This window comes from Hippichthys cyanospilos, chromosome 11, assembly GCF_059441005.1.
Source record: "Hippichthys cyanospilos isolate Australia breed blue-spotted pipefish chromosome 11, RoL_Hcya_1.0, whole genome shotgun sequence".
Lineage (NCBI taxonomy): Eukaryota > Metazoa > Chordata > Actinopteri > Syngnathiformes > Syngnathidae > Hippichthys > Hippichthys cyanospilos.
This window is the reverse complement of record NC_142379.1, coordinates 9290600-9316585: the sequence shown is the minus strand read 5'-3', so window position 1 is coordinate 9316585 and position 25986 is coordinate 9290600. Positions and strand designations below refer to the sequence as shown.

The window sequence follows — 25986 nt, the reverse complement described above, 5'->3', positions numbered from 1 at the left end:
TGTCCACTCACGATCGCTTCTCTTCGCCTGCGTGCTCACATGTCCTCTTCCTTGCAGGTAATTATCACTTTTCCACGTTTTAAAAATAGTAATTAGAGTAGATGAAAGTTAGAACCATTGTTTATAAATATGTTGTATTATACTGCCTCCTGGTGGCCAAATCAGGTGCACCAAAACGAGCAGTGCAGTGAATTGGATTGTGGCATTAAATCACGATGCTCAAACTGATACATTTTTTCATTCTTCAATCATTCTGACTGTTTTTTTTTTTGTCAATACATTTGAGCAGACATGAAGAAAGTGTCACACTGGTGCCAGCTGAGCATTACCATCCTGGTGCTGGTTCTGGACCTGATCGCCGCGCAGCTGTGCAGGTCCTTCATCTTGCTGGTGGATGGCTTCCACACGCTCTTTGTCCTTGGTCACATGGCTCTTCCTCAACCTCAATACGCAGCCAGCGCCTCTGGTTCAAGCCCTCGGCAGGCCGGGCCTCGAGCGTGCGGCGTGTCCCACCCCGATGGCCGCGGTTTTCCGGTGGGGGTCTTCATCTCGGCTCTGCTGCTGGTCTCCTTGTGTGTCTCCTGCTTGTTGGAAATGATCAGCTCGTCTGTGGAGATGCACCCTGTGGAGCGGCCCTGGCTGCTGGCGGCGGCGGGCGCGGTCGGCTTGCTGCACAACGTCGCGGTGCTCGTGATGAACCGGAGGCGCGGAGGGGCTGGGGCCCCGGCTGGAGAGGATCATGAGTGTTACGTTGAAGTCAACCACAAAGGTGACTCACAATAAATCAAACATCATATGTATAATAATACACAAACTATCAAACTGTACAAAAATGTGCGTGTTCTTAATGAGTGAGTGGTAACTGTGTCGGAACTTAAAACGGTCCCAAAAATCTAGTGGTACATATTGTAAGGAATTCCAGGACAAGGCCCAAAGGCCCTGCAGCCTCGTCAAGAAAAAGTATCTACAATGGGTTTCCTTATTTCCATGTCTTGTAAGGTTCTTGTAAAACTAAGATAAGTGCCAAATGGTCTTTTGTTGAAGCGCTCTAACTTTGAAGGAAACGACAAATTTTCACTACTGCCAAGTTCAGTATTAGACTTGTCAAGATTAATCGATTAATCGACAACTAACTGATTAACAAATTTATTAACTACAGTATTTTAATTATCAAGTATTGAAGCCATTGTTTAACTTAAAATTCCTTCAAATCATCTTATTTCTGACTTTCAACAGTAATTCACGGATTTTTGTAGTCCGTCATGAAAACATTGTTTAATCAGAATATGACATTTGCAAACATCCGCTTTTACTTTGAAAACAATGACTGAACCAGATTCCGAATCCGTTTCCAGGAGTCAGGAGTCCAACATTAATCCGTCCCCTTTTGATGTTTACTTATTGTTTCGTTATTTTTGACTCATCAAACAAAAACTAATAAATACCAATGCCTCTGGGGGTATGTGACATTTTAAGTATCTGCAGTTATCAGCAATTTTATTTAATGCTTTTTAATCATGTGACAGGCACAGTACATTTTCTTTTCAAATTAAAATCAAATTAATTGTAACATGAAGCATCGTGTTCCTAAATTGTGTTATAGTGGTTCCTTTGTAAAATATAGGATGTTTACATTTTCTCAAGTTATATATGAATGCATATTGTCATAAGCGTCATGGATGATGTTGCACGACTTATCTTGTGGAGTTTCTGTATTAAATGAACTTTTGAGATACCACTACACTACTTGGCTGAAAAAATATTTCAGAGGGGGGTATTGGGTTTGAGAACCGTGTAGATTGGCGTTGGATTTTTCTTTCTTGAAAGCGATCATAGGATTCCCACAATTTACCCATGCGTGTTCTTTGAAGTAAAAATAATGTATGTTCGGGTGTGCTCTGGACACGCAGCGTAGTGTATGTACAGGTGAGGCTTTTTACTTCAAAGTCCAGCACATTTTGGAGTGTTTGTTTTTTGATTCTCTCTCCCAGCCGTGACTCAGGAGGAGTCCCAAGGCAGTGGAGTTCAGCATGAGACGAGTGCAAGCTCTCTCCGCAACGGGGGTCTCGTCTTCAGTAACCCCGCGACCTCTGACGAAGGAGGCGCGGATGTGGAGAAGACGGCGGAAGAGTTCGAGCCTGGCAGAGAAGATCCTCGGGACAGCGGGTCGCCGCTGACTCCGTGTCCCCCTTCCGTGGTGGTGCAGGGTGTGTCCACGTCGGTCCTGGTCCTGGTCAATAGTTTGGTGATGCTGCTGATGGGCCCAGACTCTCCGCGTTCCCCGGGGGCATGCAGCCTTCTGGTGTACCTGGATATGAGCTTGGCCGTCTTGGCCGCCACCATCCTGGTGGCCGGAGCTTTGCCGCAGGTAAGACTGTATAAATACCGAGGTTTTTTTTGTTTTTTTTTAGTTTCAGGCACTTTGAGACACTTGGATATTTTTTTTCTGTTTTAGACTAAGCTGTAACCCGTATGTACAGTTGTAAAAATAATCAACAGTTATTGAAAGTTGATTTATATGGCTTTTTCATTTTGTTAATGTTAAAAAGGATACAGTTTTAGCTATACTTATACAATTTTTATAATTAATAATCTTATTTACAGTTAGCGCGTCGAGTGTGTGTGTGTGTGTGTGTGTGTGGGGGGGGGGGGGGTTCTTCTTTCCTAGGGGGGCTTAGCAAAATATAATTGAGAAGTACTGGGCTAAAGAATAGTCTAAAAATGGCAGGTGAATCAAGAATAATTAATTAATTATGCACTGAAGAAATCAATTACTTTGGGTACTATAGTAAACAATTACTTTCGGTATTATAAGTACTATAATATTTATTACTGTAGGTACTAAAGCAATCAATTACTTTAAGCATTAAACTATTAGAGTAAACGATATTGATGACTTTAATGCATAATGCAATTGATAACCTTGGGTAATAAGTACTAAATCAATTACTATTGGTGAAAACTACTAAAGTAATTGATTACTAAAGTACCTAATCACAATTGATTAATGTATAAAGTAATTTATTACTTTAGTACTTATTTATCTCATCTGTGACTACTAATCTATGGCGTTGGTACTAAAATAATTCATTTATTATCATTTATATAATAAATAATTAGTATTAAAGTCATCACTTGCTTTAGACAGTTAAGCACTAAAGTAATCAATATTGATGACTATATGTATTAAGTCATTGATTACTGTAGTAAGTATTTTTTTCATCATTTTATTTTTGTACCAACCGTTTCCAGACAGAATTGAATGTCTGGACTCCTAACATTGAACGCCAACTGTTATTATAAAAGTACTCATAGTCATATATTCTTTATCAAATATTACTGCTGTACTGAGGAACTAAGGGCTGACAAGTCTCAATAAACTGTAAACTCATAACGCCAGCAGTATCCAAGAGGAGCCCACCAGAACATCAAAACTTAAGGTCATACGGCAGATATTATCATGTGTGATATTTATGTCTGCCTGCACAGATGCACAGATACGGGCTGCTGCTGATGCAAGCCACGCCTCCTCACGTGAATCTATCGGATCTGAGGGAGCAGATCGGGAACGTGCCAGGGGTGGAGGAGGTGCACGAGCTCCACATCTGGGAGTTGTCCGATGCCTTCATTGTGGCTTCGGTCCATGTGCTCTGTCACGCTGCCTTTCCAATACACAGGTACTTGTCCATAAGGAATGGTTGTTTGTGTAGATGTGCTCTCAGATATTGTGTATTGTATATTACAGTACAACCCTTAGAAAATATTGGCATGCATTATAACTTATCTTCACTTCATGCAGTAGGAATAGTTTTAATCAATGTGAGACCTAAATATTAAAAAAATGTATGAATATGTGAAGTGTACTGAGGCTTTGTGAATTTCCTTTTGTACTTATTAAATGTATAGGAGTACAGCAAGTACTAGCCAAATATTTTGTATGCTGCAATAGTTTTAAAATGCTCTGCAAATTCTAGTAATGGGAAAATGAAGTCTCATTAACCATGTGCACTTGATTTAATGATAGAGTGGAATGGAAATGCATTCAATTTCCCCTACAGATTTATTCCAAGCAAAGAATAAAAAATAAAACACCAAAAGTGCTTCACGAGGCTTCATATACCCATCACTAACAAATACAGTTGAATACTACAACTAGTTTAATATTTTCTCCTTCCAGTGGTAGGTGAAAGAACCTCTCAAAAAATGTTGTTTTACATGCTATGCATTAGAATTTAACACTTGACACATTCATTTAGGCCCATTTTAAAAATATAACTTTTATGTGTACAGTATTATCATTTAAGTAGTTTTTAAGTGCTTATATCTATGGATCGCGAACGTTCAAACTGTCCCCAATATGACACGTTCAGGTGTGGCGATCTAATGTCAGGGGTCACCAAGGTCCTGCAGAGTGTCGGGGTGAGCTGCTGCACGGTGCAACCTGAGTTTACTGCCACTTCTGCCCTTCCTAAGGGACCAACGTGCCTACCTCCGGTGTCAGCATGCAGATTGGCCTGTGCTCACCTCTGCAGTGCCCATGTATGCTGCCCTCACCCACAAGAGCTTATATTAGAAAAATAGTTGAACTAAGACAGCCATGTATAATATATGTCATACATTGCCAAATGACTTGACGAGGACCAAAGCATGAGCAACCATCAGTCTTTGTTTTTAATGTCGGCTTGCTGCTTCCGACTACAGACAAGTTTCTCCGCCATCCGTACATCATGTGAGTCCTTCATACAGCTGCCTTTCGGTACGTGTGCCCCATTAGCGCAAAAATACGATACCGTATGATGATAGTGTAACAAGACAATCGTGAAAATAACGGTTTCTGCTGCTCATCCTCCTCCTCATGAAAATATCATCAACATAATGATAGCAAAGTGTGTTGCCTTCTAGGTGTTTGACTGTCATCTATGCCTGAAAGTCAAGGGATAATTGTGGCTGTTATGATGTGTCAGAAAGAAAGGAGGGGAAAATGGCTGTACTGTACTGTTTTTTTTTTATATCTCTTCGCTAGAAAATAACAATAAATGGTGATACATATTCTGATCAGATTCTGTATTTCTTCATCTCACACGGACAAACAGAAATAATCACCAATTTTAAAAAATGATTCGAAACTAGTAAATACTGTATATGAGACAACGAATCATCCAGATTACGTTACCTGTTATGACGGCACTGTCGCCGCCTTTCTTCTCCTGCACAGCCAATCCGCATGCAGCTATTTTGCATAAAGCGATGCATACCTGATATTGTTCTTTTTGTCATGTTATCTTTTGCTGTGCAATCATTCGTTTCAAGGTATCAGGTCCCATCAATTGTTCTAAGAGGCTGATTAATCAACACAAACTAAAAGATGTTGTCGCTACACAATCTTTCAAAACCGCCACTGAACAGTTTTACTGTTTGTATGCTGTATATAAACTAATCCGATGACCAATCATATTGCCCGGATGATCCTCGGTGGTCCGGGGTGCAGGCTTCAAACCTGTAGCTGCTTAGCGGCAGAGTGGTTCAATTCCACCTTCCGGGCGTCGGCGCAAGTAGGATTTTAGTTCTGCTTTGATTATTCAACTTTATTACTTTTTGAAAATTGCTACTTTATTCCTCGCTATCAGCGGCGAATGCCGCAGTCGACTACTTCCCGTTTGTAAAGCTCCGCTATCGTACTTCAAAATAAGGGTACTAATCAAAGCTTCAACAACCATACTTAGGATAATTTACTTTCAAGAAACCCATTTTAAGAAACCAATAGGATTATTTGACTCTAATTTTTTTGGTAGTATTTCTTGACACAGCGCTGTAGTTATTTCTAAATTAACAGAAAAATTTGTTCTGAAAGAAAATATGGCAACGAATAATGGCGGCCCCCGTTCATATGCGACAGGTTGAAACGACGATTTTATTGGCTAGCAGATTAAAAAAAATCACCAGCGAGTGTTTTTTTCCGCTATCCTAGTTAGTTTAAACCAATCAACAACGAGAAAAAACTGTCGACGCTGCCAATGATAAAAGTTCTAACCATTAGCCAATCACCAGCAACTTCATTATTCCGTGCAAACCAATAATAATCCCTGTTGGTGTCTTGTGGTTGGTCAATGCGGAAATAAACTGAGACGACGGTGTCCTTGCATGCTTGAGGTTTGTCTTCATGGTTCTATTTGGTAAGACTCGTGCTTAATATTTTTCTTTACGATCCAAACAGTTCTTTAACAACCTAGTCGCTCGGCGGTATGTTTACCGTGTATAATGATCAACACTGGGCGTATTTGTGCAGTTCAAACTCCTTGCACGCATTTTCACTTTTTTAAGATCCTCTATTACATCGTAACATTATGCATTATGGCGTCCTAGCAGGATTTATTAAAAATGCACTACACAATGACGTGAAATACAAATCATCTCTGATTTTTTTTTTGTTTAAAAGTTAGACTTAAATATTAGATTAAACTATATGGATCTTAAAAAAGTAAGTAAAGCTAAAGTGTACTTTTCTACAGATTCTTTTGCATACCACCATGATGTGTCCCACATTTAAAGAATCAAGCTTTTTCGCTTATGAATTCTGTATTCTTTCCTTCTGTCGTGAAGCTCCAGTATGCCTCTCCATAAATACCCTCCCAAAATCTGGGATGCCCTCAAAATGAAACAGGGCATCTACGCCCGGCTTCCCAAGCATTACCTGAAGTCTCTGGAGCCAAAGGAGCCCACACCGGTCCACTGGAGGCCCCTGGGGGTCGAGTACCGACTCAGCCCGAAGACTGGGCAGAAAGAACGAGTGCAGGACGTCCCCATCCCCATCTACTACCCTCCCGAGTCGCAGAACGGCCTTTGGGGGGGTGAGGGATGGGTATCTGGTTACAGATATGCCAATAATGATAAAGTGAGTGAGTGTGTGCCTCGATGTTATGCTGGGGGTTACAAAAAAAAAAAGTTATATCAAGTAAACAAGACTATTCTCCGTCCAGATGTCCAATCGCGTGCTGAAGACGTGGAAGCCGCAGCTTTTAAAGAGAGAACTTTACAGCGAGATCCTGGACCACAAGTTCACCATCACGGTCACTCCACGCACCTTAGACCTCATCGACGCTGCCTTTGGCTTTGACTTTTACATCCTCAAAGTAAGAGAGATAACTTTTGGTGACACGTTGTTACACTCAGCATGAATTTTTGACACATTAGGGATGGGATGAGACACAATTCCCTCGAGATGAGGTGTCTTAAGAGAGTCCATGAGATGAGATTTTGGTAAAATATGTAATAGAAAATAATAGCCGGTATAAATCCCCTAGTTTGGACTGTTTTTATCACAAAGACTATGAAAAATAATAAGCTAGCATGCACATTTAAACAAGAACAGGAGAGACACAGCTGCAGCTGAGCTAGTTTAATAAAATGTGTGTTAGCTGTGGTGTTTGGCCCTTTTGGGGTTTTTTTGGACAGTTTTTAGCAACTGTCTGATATGTTGATATTCTACTATTCATTTATGCAACTGGAAAACAAAATGTCGCTACACAGGTTATTTGAAAGTAATGAGCTCATCCTGCATTTCTTCTGCATAGCTGCTTCTATTGAGTATTTTGGTATTCAAATAAAAATAAATACATTTTCAAGTGTGAAAAACAATTATAAACACAGAAGTCCAAAGAAAATATTTCTATTTAATAATTAATGGCCACATTTTGTTTGTTTATTTATTTTTTTATCAACATGTTTTAACTTAAATATCAACATTCATATTTTTTTCACTTAAATATGTGAGATTTTGGACAACTCTCTTTCCCTTTTTTCTTGAATGAGCCAATGGACATCAGCCCCACAGAAGACATTTGACTCAGCCTGATATGTTCGATAGTGATCAATAGGAACCTAAACAGTTGCAACCGTGTCAGAATGTCAGCATCAAAATATATAGTTTGGATTTACATGTATTAAACAGTCTAAACTGCTCTCAGGGCACTTGAATGGTGCTAGCTAGCGGCTAAATTATGCTATAAACACTGCGCAGAATGCTGGCAAAAGGCACCGTGCAATAAATTGTCCGCGTATTCAAGGCCTTTTTTTTGTTGCTGTTTTTTTAAGTGCCTTGAATTGGTTGTTGAACGTGCTTTCTGTTAACAATGTGTTGTTTACATCAGGAGATGTGACTCACTCGGGGAGGGAGGAACAGTTTGCGTAATAAAAAGCGTTGTCGACGTCACCATGCTCCCTAGAAGAACTTCAAAATAAAAGCATTCCAAGGCTTTGGTGTCCATAAATGATATAATATTCAAAGGTTTATTTTGAAGTGTTGTCTGGCCTTCTCACAGCATTTTGTGGCGTGTTTTACGGTCATGCACTGCATTCTGCTGTGTGTTCCATTGCACGTGTGGCCCAACAAGCCCCATAAAAAAAAAAAAAAAAATAGAACAGGTAAGGTAAATTTGGTGGCATTTTAATCTTACAAGATCTCATCATCTCACTCGTCCTATCCCTACTACCTATGGATACTGCGACTATCCAAAAGGTTCGCTAGCCATGTTGGTGTGTCTCGGAGAGTACAGGAATTTGTTTTTACTTGTGTTAAGACCCCAAAGCAAGACCTAAACTCCAAACTGGGCATGGACCTGAAGAGAGCCATGTTACTGCGCCTGGCTCGCAAAGACACTCAGCTTTACCCGGACGACCCCGCGACAAGAGACAAAGTGTACAACAAATACAAGGTGAGAGCTTTGGGGCAAAGGTGGCAAAGTCCCGCCGCTAAAGGATTCCTACTTGTGTTTTGTCACCGCACCGAGCAGCAGTTTGAGATCCCCGAGGAGGAGGCCGAGTGGGTGGGACTGACTCTGCTAGAGGCCGTGGAGAAGCAGAGGCAGCTGGAGCACAAGGTAACGCTGGGACGTCATCGCAATTACACATTATTGATTGTGTACACAACGCACAGAAAATGCACATTTATGTCACTATTTTGAAATTGTTATGTACTGTATATAATTGATATACATTGATTTACAAAAAAAAAAAACAGGGTCTTACTTCAGATGTAGTTTTTATTCACTTTTTCTAGACAGCGAAAACATGTCAAAATTAATCATGAAAAAAATGTCAATATTTTTGAGTGTCAGAAGGAAAAAATAAAATGAAAAAAAGTGATTGAAATTTCATTTTATCGCCCCCACATTTGTAAATAATGTTTCTATACAAATCTGTGAAATTACTTTACACGGTCTTTACCCATTTTAAACACCTAGTTGTAGTTAGTTGTAGTCTTTATCACGCCCCCAATTTTTTTTTTACCTTATTTTTACAACTACTGCACCTTTTATTTCGTTCTTTTTAACTAATCTGCAGTTTAACAAATGTTTTATTCTAACAATTAATAAATTCCCATGAATTAACATGTGGTGGTTATGACTTTTGCAAAACTGTGTGTTCATATTTTTGTAAACATCATTTAATATTTTAACCCTTTCAAAAAGTGTTTATTTTTCTATATGTTTGGATAAATACTGGATATGACTGATACTCTGTACTTTAAATTATTTTTATAGCTTTTGTAGATTTTTTTTGACAGGAATGAAGAGGAACCTTATAATAGATTTAATAAAGAAGAAATAATTGAAAAAATTAGCCACAGTATTTTATTAATGGTTCAATTAATTAGGTATAGTAATAATTTAGATGCTTGATTAAAAAGAGAATAAAACTAATAGAGAATATTTTGTTGTATATTTTCACTCTAAATGTAAATCGTTTTTGTATTCTCTTTTTAAAAACGAGACAAATCTTAAAAAAAAAGACACACTGCAGGTGTTTAGTCATACTTGTGTAAACGTGCTTAATGTCGTCTACGTGTGTGTGTGTGTGTGCGTGTGACAGGAGCCCGAGCCGCTGTTCAAGGTGTATGCCGAAAAACTGATGGAGGAGCTGCAAATCCAAAAACTGTCCGAGCCTCATCTCATGGAAACAAATGAAGAAAATGTGAAAAAGTCTTAATCAAACGTGTGTGTGTGTGTGTGAAAGAGATACAAAGGAAGCAAGAACTCTACATACAGTATATATCTCACTTCCTGTTTTTTTTTCTGTCAGAAGAATATTCAACACAGGTGTAAATACAACAACTGTCCATTTGATCATGTATAAAATCTTTGAAAAGCTGACATTTTTTTGTGCGTGTTTTTTTTTTTTTTTTTTTTTTTAAATGGGAAGCGAAATCATTTTGGGTGATGAACTCCAAACATACAGTTTAGACACATACGTTGTTATTTCCAGACTTTTCGCAAAATGTTCCTGCGTCTGCTAGAATGGAAATAAATGTCAGGAAAAGTCCACAAAACTCAGGAATGAGCAGCAGGCGATTTCAATGGTGGCAGGTGTGTGCTGATTGCTATTTAACAGAAGTCTATTGGTGTTAGTTTTTGTTCCAATTTTTACATTTTTTATTGTGGTTTTTCATGGTTTTTTTTTATTTGGATTTTTTAAAAAGCTAAACTTTGTAATTTATTTTTTTTGTATGCCACACTAGTCAAAAGTGGAAAAACTAGCTTTTTTAATGTTTTCTGAATTTTAATTTAAAACATGTATTGCTAGACATGGTTTCTTTTTTCCTGAGATTAAAAAAAAAAAAGTCTTACATGGCCTTATGTTATTACTGCGTAGTACTCATGTTCATAAAAAACATCTTTCTATTAAGTACATTATAGTTTAAAATAGTCAATGCCTTATTAATTTTTTTTTAAATGACTGCTGTCGTTTTTTGTGTCTACATCTCCCATATACAGCACATTGCATTCGTTTGATATGAACTCCCTTTTTTTAAAAAAGAACGGCTTTCTATCTTTTTTTTAAAGAAATAAAATCTTTTGACTTCTTTACATTTTTATTTAAAAAAAGTGTACTTATTTTGTTTTGAATCGACCGCTTTCTATCTTTTTTTAAGAAATAAAATATTGTGACATATCTCTAATATTTTATAAAAAAAATGTACTTTTTTTGTTTTGAATAAACCGCTTACTACTTATAGTTTTGTTTTTTTTTTAAGCTAAATGTGGATCTTAAAAAACGTAAAGTCACGAATGATCTGAAAAATGTGGAAGTGAAAATCCGTTGTATATTTGTTTAAATCATTTTGATAAATGACGGGGATTACCAATACTCACTGTGGGGACTCCCGTGGGTGGCGGAAACCTTGATCGCAAAGGGAAAAAAAAGCATCCCGCTATGAATACACACACCGCAATGCACCTGCATTTATTCTAAACACGCGACAGTTTTCGTCATCTTTTACATATAGGTACATTTAAGTACACTTTTTTTTAAAAGTTTTTAGCTGTCTTTCATTTTTGTGTGACAATACAAGCCGCAATCGTAAATTCTAGCTTTGAATTGTATTCATCGTTCAGCCCTCGTAGACAACCTAAGCATATGCTGTCAGGACACCTAGAATGAGTCTTGCATTGGCATCCCCCAAATCTTCCGTGTAGCCGTTGAAGACATCCAGCTGCACTTCAATTCATCGACGGCAGGAAGTCCACGTGTTCTGAAAACATGTCTTGCCCACGCATGCCTTAGGCCAACGTGCGTGTGTGTGTGTGTGTATGTGTTTTTGCAATGTTACACTTGTGAGAAGTGTATTGGGTTTTCTTACTGAAATAGCGAGGACATTTTGGAGGAGTGAGGACATTTAGACCGGTCCTCACTTGTTTCTGATCTTTTTTTGAGGGTCAAGGCTTGCTTTTAGAGTATTGCTTTGAATTGGGTTCGGGTTGAGGTTGTGGTAATGGTGAGGTAATCATTTCTACCGTGTCAATGTATGTCCTCACAAGTATAGTTGGACAAACGTGTGCGAGTGCACAAACGCGTAAACGGTTGGAAGGCAGGCCAGAATGGAGTCAGAATGGAGAATCAGTTGACATTAACAAGCTGAACGGTGACTGATTTGCATGAAAATGAAGCCTCGTGAGACACTTGACATGTTTTGCTCCTCTAGATGGTTTAAACATGGGTGCTATCATATAAAAGATTGATTTGCATTCCTTACTTTCAATTGCATGTAGGTAATATCCATGTCATAAGTGTGGAAACACTGCCATCCGATGGTCACAATTCACACTACACTGCTCAATTGCCTTATATTAGGCAAGCATTAGTCAAGGGTGTCAGCTACCCTCTATAAAAGAAAATTTTATTATTTATTATTGTTATAACTATTTAAAAGATGAGAACTTCTACATGGAGTGGGGTAAACAATCATAAGTGCTTCTTGAGACTATTACATGGTACATATTGTACAGACTTCTCCTTTGAGATACTCGGATCAACACTTTGAACATGTAGGGAAATGTAGTTTTGGATAAAAAAAAAAAAAAAAATTGTGCATTTTTGTTCATTGTGCATAGACAATGTGCCGAAAACCCGCCAAAATCTTTAGTTTTTTTTCTTCTATGATTTTTTAACCTTCGCAACGTTTCATTCGGTATTTCATGAAGAATAGCACTAAAAAGGAACCGACACTGCTTCACTGTCATCAACATTACTTCCTGTTTTTTTCACCCTGTTCTCGCTGCAGTTTTCACCAAGGCATCCCCTCCTATTGGCCCATACTTGCCACCATACGCACGTCTAATTCTTGGGAATTGTGAAGTCAAGTCATATCCGCTGACAACAAGCTTAAGAGTTCTTGGGAGATTTTTGTCAAGTTTTATTGTTCCCGTCGTCATGGTGTTTACATATGGAATGTACCACGGTGGTTTATGTGCATTGACAAACAATGTAGTTCCTTTTAATAGAGGAATTCAAAATCTCCCGTGAATCAAAAAGAACGATAGTACACAGCTCAGAATCTTTCAGTTGGAACTACATACCAGGCACGTGGCAATTAATGAAAAAAAAAAAGAACATCAGTAAAAACAAACTCAAATAACACGGAAATATTTGGCAATTGTGACCAGCTCCATTTCGCTGAAGCCATGACCAGCAAGGTCTTCAGGACGAATTAGCGGCCAGTTTGAGTTAAATGGACTTAATTACTGTTTTACATAGTGTCAACTTCGGGAAAAGAAAAAGACCTTAAGTAACAACCACTAAGATAATTGTCCATGAGACTGAAACACAGACTATTTCCTGGGTCAATTAAAACACAGCTATACAAACCAGGATCTGGGAAAAGTGTCTGTTACAAAGAAAAATGCTAGTGTAGCTCCATTGACAAACAAATAAGTCTCTTTCTATGATATTACTTCATAAAAAATGTGACTGTAGTATGTTTTTAGTGGAATAAGGTGCAGACCATTTCCTAATGCAAGTCACCTTTTCATTACTATTTGATTTCACTTCCAGTAATCTTTGAAAGTAACAAAATGCTGACTGTTATTGGGCCACTCACTAGCTTCTGTATTCTTGTGAATAGCAAGTAAAAAATGCATATGGTGCAAATGCATTTTCAAAGAAGGGATTTGGCTAAATCTGGAAGTTGGAAATGGCAGTGGTGCGGAGCGGGACTATTTCCTGAAATATTTCACAGGTTGCTTTGTGAACAAGCGACACTTCATTGAGGGAAAATGTTTAAATAGACTACTACAATCATGAGTAATTTGGAGTGCGAGTTAATAATTGTCTTGTCAGGTCATACAAAATACAGAAAGTTTAAGGGGGGTAGTAACGTACAGCGTTTATTTACTTGGTTGCAAATCAGTAATGTTTTTAGATGAATCATTCCTGCCCGATTAGTTTCAAAACAAATCCATTTGAAACATGATCTTCACTGTTTGACATCGAGCTACAGTCGTATTATAAAATGATTCACATTTGATAATTAATGTATTCAATACTTGAAAAGTGCTTTCACTGAATACTTTGCAAAGTAATAATTTGGACGACTACTTTTTACTTGAGTCATATTATTTTAAAGTCATAGTACTATTATTTGAGTAAGATTTCGAATTGGAAGGCCATTTAAGTAGGGAAGAAACAAAATTTTTGTCGGCTGAATCTAGGAATGAGGCTTTTGTTTTCATTTTTCAAGACACAAGCATGGCCCAGCAAGTCCTTATTACTGTCACTGCTTAATTTACTAGCCAACTACGTTATATATCGTTACCTGAAACAAACTGGAAAGTGTGATGCTGTTGTTTAAGCGCTCACCGCGGTCCAGACTAGTTCCTGGAATTCTCACGCCCTCATAGGTCGTCTTCGATCTTCACCTGCACCACGTTGGACTGGCTGGCCGTCGGCTCGGTCTGCATGTCCCAGTTGCCGTTGACCAGCATGTTGAACTGCAAGTCGGAGTAATGGGAGAAGTCCTGCGTGTACGGGCCAAAGTTCTGGGTGGGGTTGGCGTCCACGTTGGCGAAGGGGGCCAGGCTGGCATCGGGCGCAGGCGGGATGAGGGTAGAGTCCGAAAACATTTCCACAAAGGCGGGTATCTCCATGAGTTGGTTGAGGAGCGCCAGCTCCTCATTGTCCATGTTGGCGTCCGGGGGTTCGTTGTAGCACATCTCCTCTGAAGGGGCGGGCCCCGGCTGGGCCGAGCACGGCGACATCATGGCGTGGCCGAAGTGGAAGGACTGTTCGGCTGCCGCCGCGCACTCGGCTGTCGGGAAAGACGGCAAAAGATTGGTACTTTTTTTCTCCAATAATCTGATTTTATTTGCATGACGACATCAGCTTTATTATTCACAAATGTCTTAAAGGTTAGGATGACGCTAAATGAAATGTAAATGAACCATGGATTAGCATAAAAGAGTCACTATCAACACCAATGACAGTCAATATACTAAAAGCTGACTTGCATTCTCTTGTGGCTCCATGACAACCACAATTCATCAATACCAGGTACCTACCTACAGCTAGCAGCTAGCTAGTTAGTAAGCAAGTTTATCTAGATACAGTATATCTATGTTTTACATTTAGAGCTACATAGGGCTAGTATCTATCTATTATTTAGCTAGTTAGCGTTAGTAGCTAGCTAGTTGTTTCGCTATCCATATCTGTTTTGCATAAACTATGATTTGCGTACCATTCCTTCATCCATCAATTTTTCAAATAATGGGGTAAGACGTGTCTGAAAATGCCTGACAATGAATCTCAAATCCAAAAGACTAAAGAAATTCAATGCCAGGTAGTAATTTACAGTATTTTTTTGTTTATTTATTTTTAACCAATAGGGTAAAAATGGGTCACGACCTTTGTGATTTGAAAATTTCATCCAACTACATTGTGAAAGCCGATGGTTAAATAATGGCAAAGATGCTGTGAGGCTCACCCGTTACATTGGCCTTCTCTTGGAAGCTCACGTCTGACTTGATTTTTCTCTTCCGCTTCACCTCATACGGATCTGACATTGGAAAAGGTCACAAAAACACTCCATTTCACACAGTATCAAAATGAGTTTATCCATACACAATGCTCATATTGAACCATGGCTTTGTTTCCATTGGGTAAGCGGTTAAGTCACTAGCAGCCCGATAAAAATGGACCTTTGACATCTATAGCCAGAAATGGTAGTGAATAAGATCTGAGTTGAATTTAAATTGTTGCAATAATATAAACCCTTTCAGTGCCATGGACAAGAATTATTGTATTTTAAAATAGTAATAACAATAATAAATAATGAATTTCTTTTATGGAGGGTCGCTGACACCCTTGACTAATGTTCACCTACTATAAGGCAATTGAGCAGTGTAGTGCTAACTGTGACCATGGGATGGCAGTGTTTCCACACTTACAACATAGATATTACCTACATGAAATTCAAAGTAAGGAATGCAAATCAATCTTTCATATGATAGGACCCACGTTTGCACAAAATATTGTCGGCCTTGAAAGATGAGTGAAAATGCTAAATATACTGGCCCTTTAGATGTTTCCTTTTCTCATAACTCTCGGCACTGAAAAGAGAAAGATTAGCTTGACTTCCCCCTTGAGAAAAAAAAAAGTGTGACTTGAATGTACCTGGATTATACGGCAAGTACGTGAAGGTGACCGGCTCGCTCTCCATCTGGTCGGAGAGCCGACGCAAAGTGACGCTGACTTCCACTTCCTCCGTGATGTCCTGGTCCTGGTAGGGTGGCGTTTTGAACACGATGGCGATCTGCCGGTGGACGTCCGTCTGGGCGAACTCGCCGTTCGCCTTCCACGAGCCGCGCCGGAAGATGATCTCGATGTCATCTACGCGGGGTCGAGCAAGTGGCCATGTTCATCGAGTATACTTGTCTGCGCGTCTCGGACGTGTCGCTACCTTTCTGCACTTTGTCACACAGCATGTAGATCTCCGTCTTGCCGGTGCAGGCTCCTGTGTACTGGTTCAGTTGGCTTATTTTTAACTGAGAGGTTGTGGTCGCCTCTGACAGGGAAAAGCAAATCATACGTCACAATATATTGCCAAATTACTCCTAAAAAGTGATTCGTGGATTTATAGTTAGTTGTCCAATTTAAAATACAGAGTAAAAATTCCCTTTGGTTGTTCATCAATTAAATGAATAGAATTCTTGTCTATGCGTCACATGAAAATGTCTTCTTCACATAGTTTTTCATGTTCATGTAATTGTTGATGCTATTATTCATGCTGTCGTTGTTCATGTTGTCATTTTTCACGTCAATGATCATTTTGTTCATATGATGTTCAAGGTGTCATTGGTCTTGCTGTAATTGATGTAGTTGTTCATGTTGTCATTCTAATGTCGTTGTGCGTGTGTTCATGCCATTCATGTAGTCACAGTCATTGAGGTTGCTCACGTTGTCACTGTAATATGATCGATGTTGTCCTTTTTGTGTTATTGTTTATGTAATTGTTCAATTTGTTAGGCAGCTCATGTGCTGTCAAGCGATACAAATTGAGATTAATTCATTAAGATATGCAATTAATAGATCCAATTCGTCTTTTTTTAATCTTACCTGAAATATCTAAGTATTTTTTTCATTTGCATTCATTGTGTTGTAGTGGGAGATCAAAGGGTTGATTATGCAACAAAAATGGCTAAGCAGATTCATTTGTAAACATTTACCTTCTGCAGTATTTGACACTTGTCTCTAAGTGCTGGCTGCAACCTTTAGTTTCGACCTTCAGGAGAAATGGTGCTGTTTTCTTTTGTCATTCGCCAAATAATTAGAAGAAAAACAAAACAGTAAAATATAACTTTGTGCATCCTGTACATCGCAGACTTGCTAAAATGGCAGGATGTTCTCAAGTTCAAGCTAGGGTTTTCTACATTAATATTTTTGTTGCTATCATTAGCTGTGGCTGCAGTCCCAGCTGGGTGCTTTCTATTGATGCGGTAAGCTAAATTTGAGCTGTTTCTGTGATAAGCAAGTTCCATCTTAAAAACAATGCATATCAATATGCCTTTATCGATGTTGCTGTCGAAGCGTTTTTTTTTTTAAGTTAAATTTACCATTCATTGAACAAAACACTCTCACATGCTCTTCCATTTTTACGTCCTTCTGTTCTTGAAATTGCCCTTCTTCATTAGCCAATCAGGTAATACTAAACCATACCAATGGAAGCCAATCATGTGTCCACTTCAGGGTGTGATTGACTTTTATTTCCCAACAACTAACAACTCAAGCACAAGAAGCCCGATGCATACATGCAAATTAAATCATCATAGAGAAAACATAAAATCAGTGAATAAAATTAGACTAACACAATTAAAAAACATAACACTTTAACTATGACAGTAAATAATTAAGTTGCTATTTCAACACTCCTACTTTTTTCACGTTGCGATTTATGAATTAATGTAACAATATTGTCCGTGTCGCTGTTCATGTTGTTCTAGGTCATGTTGTCATAGTACATGAGGTTTATATCACTTGATTGGACCACTAATCAAATCAATGGGGTTCGTCAAATGGTAGGCCCAAAGTGTGTCCTTCTTGGATAAACTTGCACATAACATGAAGATTATGACAAGTAGTTGTTTTGTGCATGTGTGTGTGTTGCCTACTCTTGTCATAAATGGGGTTGGACACCACGGGGCTGAGAGTGTCCATCGTGCCGTCCTCCCACTCCAGCTCACACTGGAAACACAGACGCACGGCATTCATGTCCATGTCCTCGATGCCCTTGGAATGTCCGGCTAGGGGACCACATAAATGGATCATCAGAAATGTGTGTGTGTGTTTGTATATATGTAATAAAGGCTCTGTCTTACTTAGAAATGGGTCAATATTCTGCCTTCTTCTATTTTGCAGCGAGATATCAAGTTCTTTCCTCCTCACGCATTGGATGCCCAGATTGGCGAAGCTGGCAAATTGCAGCGAATGATGAAATAAATAAAAGTATGAATGAAAAATGTGTGAAGACGTCAGACGCACCTGTGACGTCGATTGTTGTGAGGATTAAACGCCACCACGCAGATCCCCGATCCGATCTGGCAGTCTTTTCCCACCAGGCAGTGGGGGTGTGGCCGGTGTGGGGGGTCTTTAGTCACCAGGGAAACAGTGACCGTGACTTTCTTCAGGTGGTCAATGGAACCCTGAATCTGAAAGCAGTATGAATTCAATGTAGGCGTGACAAAATAAGGTCATGGTAAATGGATTGCATTTCTGCAATAACGCGAGGGAATGAGCATATTGTGGACTTATTTTGTCCTTTTTGCTTCCTTGCCACACACTAGGGCCTCAGTCTTTTTCATTCAATTTCTCAAAATATTGATGGACACGAGTGTTTCTCCAGTTAACTGATCGGTTCCTAATCAGCCCACCGGTGAGGTGCAAACCATTTCAGGCAAGTAGCTCTTGAAGCTAATCGAGAGAATGCCACATAAGACAAGTTTTGACTCAAAGATGCGCATTTTTATATTGGCTATATTCTTACTTACTATAATTAACGCAACGTGGCGAACTAGAGGGTGGTGAATGTTAGCAGCAAGTGCCTGCAGCAAGTAGCTGCAGCTAACATCAGCTTGTGTTAGTTGAGGTGTTTACAGCATTATTTTCAATAAAAGAAGCAAGCAGACTGAACCAGTGTCCGAGTCCATCCTCAGTCACACACAGGAATAATACTCAAACTGAGAGGATTGTGTAAAGGTTATTAAGGGTGGCAGGCTGCGTGCACCGTTTAGAGAACACAAGAACATATGAAGAATTGACAAAGATGAGATTTATTCTGTTTTGCTATAGTTTTTACATTGTCTCCAAACTGTTGGTGCATCCTATACGCGGTAAAACAGAAAATACCAGAATTTGACCTAAGTATTTGGGGAATTACGATATGTTGGCTTTTGGGGGAATCTACAATGGAAATAGTCATGAAAAGAAAAAGAAAACATACTGAATGAGAAGGTGTACCCAAACTTCTGGCCCACAATCTTTCAGCCCCATTTCGTACAGTAAAAACCTAGTTTGAAATCTCACCAGTTTGGAAACTACCAGTGTTGTCTGTGCCATCCCCCTTACCTCTATGGCAGGTTGAGTCTTGTTACTTTCACTACCAGACGCGCCCAGGATGCTGCCGGCCGAGCGGCCCTCGCACTCATAGCGAAACCTCATGCCTCGCTCTTTGGGCTGCTCCACCACCACAAGCTTGGGCTTCTCCAGATTGCGCTCTAGCATCTCCACCCCGGACCGGCCCTTAGAGGAGACGGAGCTGGTGCTGGAGGGCTTTGAAGTTAGAGGGCACGAGGGCCCGCGACCACGGCCAGAGGAGCCGGTTTGAGGATGGGTGGGCGGGCCTTGGGACATTTCACGGGCTGAGCAAAGCTGCTGCAGGGGTGGAGAGAAGCTGCAACTTGGCTAAAAAAAAAACAAAAAAACACATGAATAAAATCTCTAGTATTGTGTAATTTTTCGCATGCGCCTTTGAGAGCTCTACATAGGGGCATTACGGTAAATGCAGCATCTCAAGCTATCCGTAGCTATAACAGACATGGTGGAGCAGTGCCACCCCCCATGTAATATAATTCAATGATAACTAGACCTACGATTATATTTAAAACATACTGTTGGTCATTAAGAACACATTTATTTGCAAGATTTTGAAATTTACAATAAAATAATTTATTCATCCTGAATGAAAAACGGTCTAATTCTTACACAGTGTCACTTTAAGCTGTGGGTAAAGTAATGACATCCAGGCCAATTATTTGCATTTCTCTCCTATTATTGTTTGTAGAAATTAGGATTTGCTTTGTTTTGAATGACATCAACAAAAGTCATTATACTGTATATATTTAAGGATATCAGGGATGGATTTATGTGTAGTAAATAATGACACCAGTATTACTTGTAAACAACTGCTGTAAATGGATAGCGTATATGAAGGTAAAAAGTAAAAAAAAAAAATTTGGGCCAAAGTTTGATGGGCCACAATCAGTTGATTTAATTGCTCTGGAATTGAGATTTCATGATGCGAATTTCAAGGATTTAGACATTTTTTAAATGGGTCTCAAAACATTGATTGCAAAATATAGTTCTCGATTAATTTGATAATTGATTAGGTGTCATTTCTGCTCTATAATGTTCCATCAAACTGAATGAATTAATGGCTCTTTTCTATTCTTCTCAACTCTAGTCCATGATCATAAAACAGCTGTTGTAAGTACAGGTGGCACCAGACCAAATCTACAGTAATAAACACACTTAAAACCCTTAAGCTTCAATCATGCCTGTAAATTATCAGCTCAATAAGCACCTAAACTGAATATCACATGACTACTAATATAGTTGACAGACATAAATAAAACGACGCCAAATATCCTCGTCGTCAGGTAAAAAATAATAGTGATCCACCAACTAGCTCGATTAATACGACGTCTTGCAGTACACATCCAACTGATCCAACCTCCATGGAACAAAGAGAAGCAGCAGACAAAACGGTGAGTAACCAGCAGGGGCGAGTGAAGAAGAACCTTTCTCAAAGTGCCGTCATCAGGTCTGAGTTTATCATGCTCCAGTTGTTCGCGCCGGGCCGCTTAGCTTTAACCAAACAACGGTACACAAAAAGAACTGAGCCGAGTCAGCCGACAGGAAATAGGAAGTTTGCTCGCAGTGACGACCAATGGAAGAGCAGCTCCTGGCCAAGAATGTGACCTTTCACCCCCTCGTGTGGGCTTGGCTAGTAGAGTAAGGCAAAACGAAAGTAAGAGTCATGTTACAGCTTGGCTTTGCAACTCCTTTCATGGAGTCTCGTTGCTGTGATGTCACTTTGACAACTATTAACCGTCCTGCCAGTACAAGCTATTCGCTGAGCCACATGTTTTACGGGAAGACCTGCCCGATTGCTTTGTGCTGTGGCGCCATTCACAAGAAGTCACATGATTATGCCCAACACAAAACAGCAAGTGCACCGGTTTGCCGTTGAGGCTTTTATCCAAATGTTATTACTGGGACCGTGCTAGCAAGATTATGTCCAAAATAATAATCACGGTTATTTTGGTCAATACTGAAATCACGACTATTCATCATGTTTGGTCAAACATGTCTTTTCATTGCCCTTTTATTGAAGAACGAGGCTTGATAAATAAAAAAAAAATAAACTAAAATAAATAAATAAGGTGAATAATAATGAAAACACATTTACCCAAGACATGGCAAAATCAATGCAAACCAATGAAAAAAAATGAAGCCTACTTAGAACCAGCACATTATTTAATTTTAAGCATATTTTAATCAATTAGCAGTCAAAATGTCATCTTTGGTCATTTCAAACAAAACTATTCCAATTTTTTGCCAGTGGGATTTTTCAAAATGGGTCTCAATTGACATTTAGCATGGTATATATTAGGAATCAGGTGAGACGCCATTTCACACTGGTAACTAATATGGTGTATTAGGGTGAGAAAAGGAGAGGCTTTTGTCATGCAAACATGTGGGAAACATTGCCATCTAAAGGTTTTAAGGTGGAATTGAAAGCTAAAATCAGGGAAGCCCGCCATGAAGCCAACTTAAGCATTGTCATCGTGTCCCACTCTCAGGTGAGGCTGCTGCATGATTTGCTTGCTTGCTATTTCTTAAGCTTAATGTAGTCTTAACCATGCGCTTGCCCCCTAGTGGTAGGATGACAAAGTGTTTGATTTGATATGTACGGTAGCCAGCTTTTTAAAAGTTAAGATCGACGAAGATCAGCTTCATTAATCGTGGCAGCCAGTATCGTGACCCCCCTCAAAAAATAACATTTTGCTACAGGTCACTATCACACAATTTTACAAGGTTTGCTTTATGTTCTAATTAATTTGCTCTTAATTTAAAAACTGTGTTATTCCTGCCAATGCATTAAAAAGCCTTATATTAAATTTGCTGATACCTGCAGAAACCTGGTTAAAATCTCATGCCCCTCCTGAAGTTCCTTCCCGTAGACCCAGCGATGCACGTACCCCTATTTGTGCACCACTGCACTATACTGTAATACAATGCATATTTTTCAAAAAATAAATAAATGAGTAAATTAATAAATGTTCTCGGTGCTTTCTTTGATCATCTTCATTTTAAGCATAATGAGGAAAATGCACCATTATTACATTCACAGCCATAAAATAATATGAAAAGCCAAAGCATTTAATGTGACGTGACATGTAGACTCTCAACTTTAACCGAAATGGTCAAACCATAATCATTTCAGCCATCAATCACAGAATTATTCTCTAGACATGAATGAAAAGGCCTTTTCTTCGCTCAACATCCCCAGCGGCACAATTGCGCGAATTCTGCACGAATGCGTACGCATGTCACACAGTCTGAATGAATGTTTGATACACTTTCCAACAATGTTCATCATTCATTCTAGATATGAACACCAAAAATATACCGGCTTGATCACATGATGTAATGGGCTGAATTAAAAAAATGCAGCCCCCAAACCCCCACAATCAAAGGAACTTTAATACATTGAATTAGGAAACTGAAACTCACCTGACACACGCCGCCTCTCGCTACCAGTACCGGCTGAGACGGTGGCGAGGAAGAGGAGGAAGCGGAGCACAGCCGGTGCATCCTGTGGTTCTGGCCAAACAGCTCAGCGGGAGGAGGAGGCGGTTTGGGGAGGGATATGCCCGTGTGATCTTCTGTAATGATCTCCTGGATGAGGTCTGCAACGTAAGAGAGTAATTTGTTATCGCCTTGGAGGAGCTGTGGCATAGTTTACTGACACTACCAGTTGATTTTTTTAATGTATGACTAAACATAAAGCAAAGAGAATTATTTGTTGAACCAAATTAACTTTGTCTTCTATAAAGTAGTCTAAGTATGGCATAAAATGCAAAATGCCGTTAACGAGCTAAGAAAGCTAGCATCAATTTTGCAATGATTTGAAATCTTTGAACAATATATTTCAAAGTAAGTTGAAGCAACACATGCAGAGAGAGCAAAGTACCGTACTCTCAGGCATAGCATCTTGAGACACAGCTTATTCATTTGTGTACACTGTTGTGAATATTAGTTCTTGGTTTTCTTTTGCTTTGACAGGGGATGCTGTTGTGTACCCTATACTGAAAAGATGTCTTTGTAAGACCTCTTTTCATTCTGTGAAGCCCTTTGAGACTTCGGTGATTTAGGGCTATATAAATAAAATTTGATTGATTGATTGATTGATTGATTGATTGATTGATTCTTTTTTTGACTCATTTGGGCTTCCGTTCTAACCCCTAGCGTGCTCAGGAAAGGACATCCTGGCCTTTCAAATGATGTCTTATCTTTTAAGGTGGGATGCAATTAACTTTGCTCTTTTGCTGAGACAAAATAAAAACAGTAGTGGACACAAATTAATAGACTGAGTCTCAAAAGTATATTGGGTATATAATACAGGCAGCACTCTGGATTCCTCCCACACTCTAAAAACATGCATGGCAGGTGAATTGGAAATACTAAATTGTCCTTAAGCGTGATTGGGTACGTGAATGGTTGGTTGTCTCTGTGTGCCCTGCAATTGGCTGGAAACCAGTTCAGAAAATGGATGGATGGATGAATACAGACGGCTCAGTGGAACAGTGGTTAGCATGTCCACTTGCCAGTTCAGGGACCCAAGTTCAAATCAACCTCGTTCGAGTCTTCCTGCGTAGAGTTTGCATGTTCTCCCCGAGCTCATGTGGGATCTCTCCAGCCATCTCCAGACACTCCAAAAACGTACATGTCAGGTGCATTGGAAAAAATTAAATTGTCCTTAGGTGTGATTGCGTGCATGAATGATTGTTCGTCTCTAAGTGCCCAAAAATTGGCTGGCAACCAGTTGCATCAGGGGTGTCAAACTCATTTTTACTATGGGCCACATTGTAGTTATAGTTTATGTTAGAAGGCCATTATGACTGTTAAGTCAAATGATTTTTTAAGTTTAATTGTCCCACATTTACCTAATTTTGAAATCAGAAGCAGGTAAAAACTGTTCAAAATGGTAAGTGGTGGCAAAAAAATAACTGTTGTTTTATTAAAAGATATGTAAAACTTGACATGCAAATTCAGTCATAATTATCATAGGCCACATTTAATGATATGGCGGCCCAGATCTGGCCCCTAGACCTTGCGCTTGACACCTGTGGCCAGTATGTATTACAGTGCCGACTAGTTGCCATGTGGCACATACCATATTGAGAAGCACATTGTCCACAAAGCACAAAATACTTAAATATGTATGGATCTTGTGTCATCATACGTCATACTGTACTGCTTTACGGAATACCATACATTACAGTGTGATTATTTTCGTCTAAGAAATTTTTTTTTGCCAAAGTAATAATTGTACTACTGAAAGGTATTAATGGCATTTATATCCATTTAAATCAGGAAAAGATGGTAGAAGGCTGATTTTTTTCCAAGAGTTGCTTGTTGTATAAAGTCTGAAGAACCACTGGTTTAAGTTCTCCCCAGCATCAGGTAGCATGAGGTGACACTACTTTCGCTTCTCAGTCAAACTTCCAGACACACAAGGACAGAGCAGATTCCGTGTTGCACTCACCAAAGTCGGACAGTCCTCTCTCTGCGGGACAATCAGAAAATAAACAATAGATGAGTAAGAGAAAAGACATCTAAACGTGTTCGACAGTTGAAAATGGGCGTGTCGCATCGAAGAGAGGCAAAAAACAAATAAAACAATTAAAAAAAACAATGATGTCATCCCTCAGTCATTAAACACACCTTGACACACAAACATTGAACACTTACCGGGAGTACAGCGAAAAACGTCCATTTCTCAGGTGGCATTAAAAGCAGTCACTAAAAGCGGTTTCGATCTCGATAAAAAAAAAAATTAGTCCTCCATCGTGTCAAAGGCTGCCCAGGTGTCTACGAACGCCTGCAAAAGCATACGATGGAGTCACAGCGACGACGGCGACGAAGAGTGGCCCAAGTTGTCCGCTTGCAAGCACTTTCGACGTTTCCGCAGCAGCTTGTCGCTGATTGGCTGCTCGCTGCGCTGGAAATCCCCAAACGTCACTTGGCTTCATCGGCCAACAACTCGAGGACCTCGTCCAAAATACAGAATAGTGACAAACCAAACTGATTGTTGTAAAACGTTTTCAAGTCACATTAAACGGTCTTTACAGGCGAATCAGTCAATTAGCAAAGTTTAGGCTAGACATGACTTTCACGCTTTACGGGTTTCTACCTGTGACATCATCTTATCGCGACTTTATTATGCCAAGGAAGTAATTCTAACGGTCGCGTTGGAAATAACAGAATGCGTCGTTTTTAAAGCTTGGCTTTCTAGAAAAAGATCATTTCATTCGTTAAGCTAAATCACCTTACAAAATATTTTGCCAGTGGATTAGGAGACAAACTCACGCCGATTTGTCTTGGAGATTGATATGTTTAGGGGAAAATATACAGTAAATTGAAAGATTATGTGACACTGCTGTTGAATTGTAAAAATAGTTTGTCACAAGATTTTGCTGTTAAGTGCAAGTCTTGTCAGATTTTAGCGTGTCTTGCGACAATTTTCAGAGTGCACTTTTCCTTAGAATGACAATTTTTAGTGAAGTCGCGTGTATACTGCATTACTGTCCATTATATAGATATATACTGTACATATAAAACCTATCCTAAATCGTGATCAGGGAGCGACGCCTGCAGGTG

General features: G+C 39.4%; 3 protein-coding genes and 1 non-coding gene across 9 annotated transcripts; 3 read left to right on the top strand and 1 right to left on the bottom strand.

Moving 5' to 3' along the window:
* Window positions 1-5049, top strand: LOC148415773 (proton-coupled zinc antiporter SLC30A1). Its single transcript, XM_088427958.1, has 5 exons — window positions 1-57; window positions 290-769; window positions 1992-2368; window positions 3490-3677; window positions 4371-5049. Exons 2-5 carry the CDS (start codon window positions 292-294, stop codon window positions 4579-4581), a joined length of 1254 nt encoding a protein of 417 aa, XP_088284084.1. The 5' UTR covers window positions 1-57; window positions 290-291; the 3' UTR covers window positions 4582-5049.
* A 407-nt stretch (window positions 5050-5456) lies between these two features.
* On the top strand, window positions 5457-5543 carry trnastop-uca (transfer RNA opal suppressor (anticodon UCA)). Its single transcript has one exon. It is a non-coding gene; the product is annotated as a tRNA-Sec (tRNA).
* Window positions 5544-6041: 498 nt separating this feature from the next.
* On the top strand, window positions 6042-10148 carry mrpl28 (mitochondrial ribosomal protein L28). Of its 2 annotated transcripts, none has more exons than XM_088427509.1 (6): window positions 6042-6173; window positions 6601-6892; window positions 6978-7130; window positions 8577-8711; window positions 8790-8876; window positions 9868-10148. In XM_088427509.1, exons 1-6 carry the CDS (start codon window positions 6142-6144, stop codon window positions 9982-9984), a joined length of 816 nt encoding a protein of 271 aa, XP_088283635.1. In that variant the 5' UTR covers window positions 6042-6141; the 3' UTR covers window positions 9985-10148. The 2 variants fall into 2 exon arrangements, with proteins under 2 accessions (XP_088283635.1, XP_088283636.1); XM_088427510.1 differs by having other exon boundaries at window positions 6124-6150.
* Window positions 10149-12673: 2525 nt separating this feature from the next.
* Window positions 12674-25301, bottom strand: relb (RELB proto-oncogene, NF-kB subunit). 5 transcript variants are annotated; one of them, XM_088428487.1, is made up of 11 exons: window positions 25078-25301; window positions 24872-24892; window positions 22837-23012; window positions 19387-19722; window positions 18304-18470; window positions 18141-18232; window positions 17934-18065; window positions 16226-16330; window positions 15940-16155; window positions 15251-15322; window positions 12674-14578 (listed from the first exon to the last, which is right to left on the bottom strand). In XM_088428487.1, the coding sequence occupies exons 1-11, from the start codon at window positions 25100-25102 to the stop codon at window positions 14166-14168; spliced, it is 1755 nt and encodes a 584-aa protein (XP_088284613.1). In that variant the 5' UTR covers window positions 25103-25301; the 3' UTR covers window positions 12674-14165. The 5 variants fall into 5 exon arrangements, with proteins under 5 accessions (XP_088284613.1, XP_088284616.1, XP_088284614.1 ...); XM_088428490.1 differs by lacking the exons at window positions 22837-23012; window positions 24872-24892; window positions 25078-25301 and adding an exon at window positions 20838-20942; XM_088428488.1 differs by lacking the exons at window positions 22837-23012; window positions 24872-24892; window positions 25078-25301 and adding an exon at window positions 20723-20935.
* Between the last annotated feature and the right edge of the window lie 685 nt (window positions 25302-25986).

What these genes read in the sequence shown, in the direction of transcription:
- mrpl28 (XM_088427509.1), top strand. Translation starts at nt 6,142, where the DNA reads ATGCTTGAGGTTTGTCTTCATGGTTCTATTTG. An exon ending in TGTCTTCATGGTTCTATTTG is followed by an intron (nt 6,174 to 6,600) that starts GTAAGACTCGTG and finishes TCTGTCGTGAAG; the next exon opens with CTCCAGTATGCCTCTCCATA. An exon ending in TTGACTTTTACATCCTCAAA is followed by an intron (nt 7,131 to 8,576) that starts GTAAGAGAGATA and finishes ACTTGTGTTAAG; the next exon opens with ACCCCAAAGCAAGACCTAAA.
- relb (XM_088428487.1), bottom strand. Translation starts at nt 25,102, where the DNA reads ATGGACGTTTTTCGCTGTACTCCCG. An exon ending in CGTTTTTCGCTGTACTCCCG is followed by an intron (nt 24,893 to 25,077) that starts GTAAGTGTTCAA and finishes ATTGTCCCGCAG; the next exon opens with AGAGAGGACTGTCCGACTTT. An exon ending in CAACCCCATTTATGACAAGA is followed by an intron (nt 16,331 to 17,933) that starts GTAGGCAACACA and finishes TTTCCCTGTCAG; the next exon opens with AGGCGACCACAACCTCTCAG.
- LOC148415773 (XM_088427958.1), top strand. Translation starts at nt 292, where the DNA reads ATGAAGAAAGTGTCACACTGGTGCCAGCTGAGCATTACCATCCTGGTG. An exon ending in TGGCCGGAGCTTTGCCGCAG is followed by an intron (nt 2,369 to 3,489) that starts GTAAGACTGTAT and finishes CTGCCTGCACAG; the next exon opens with ATGCACAGATACGGGCTGCT. An exon ending in GCTGCCTTTCCAATACACAG is followed by an intron (nt 3,678 to 4,370) that starts GTACTTGTCCAT and finishes TGACACGTTCAG; the next exon opens with GTGTGGCGATCTAATGTCAG.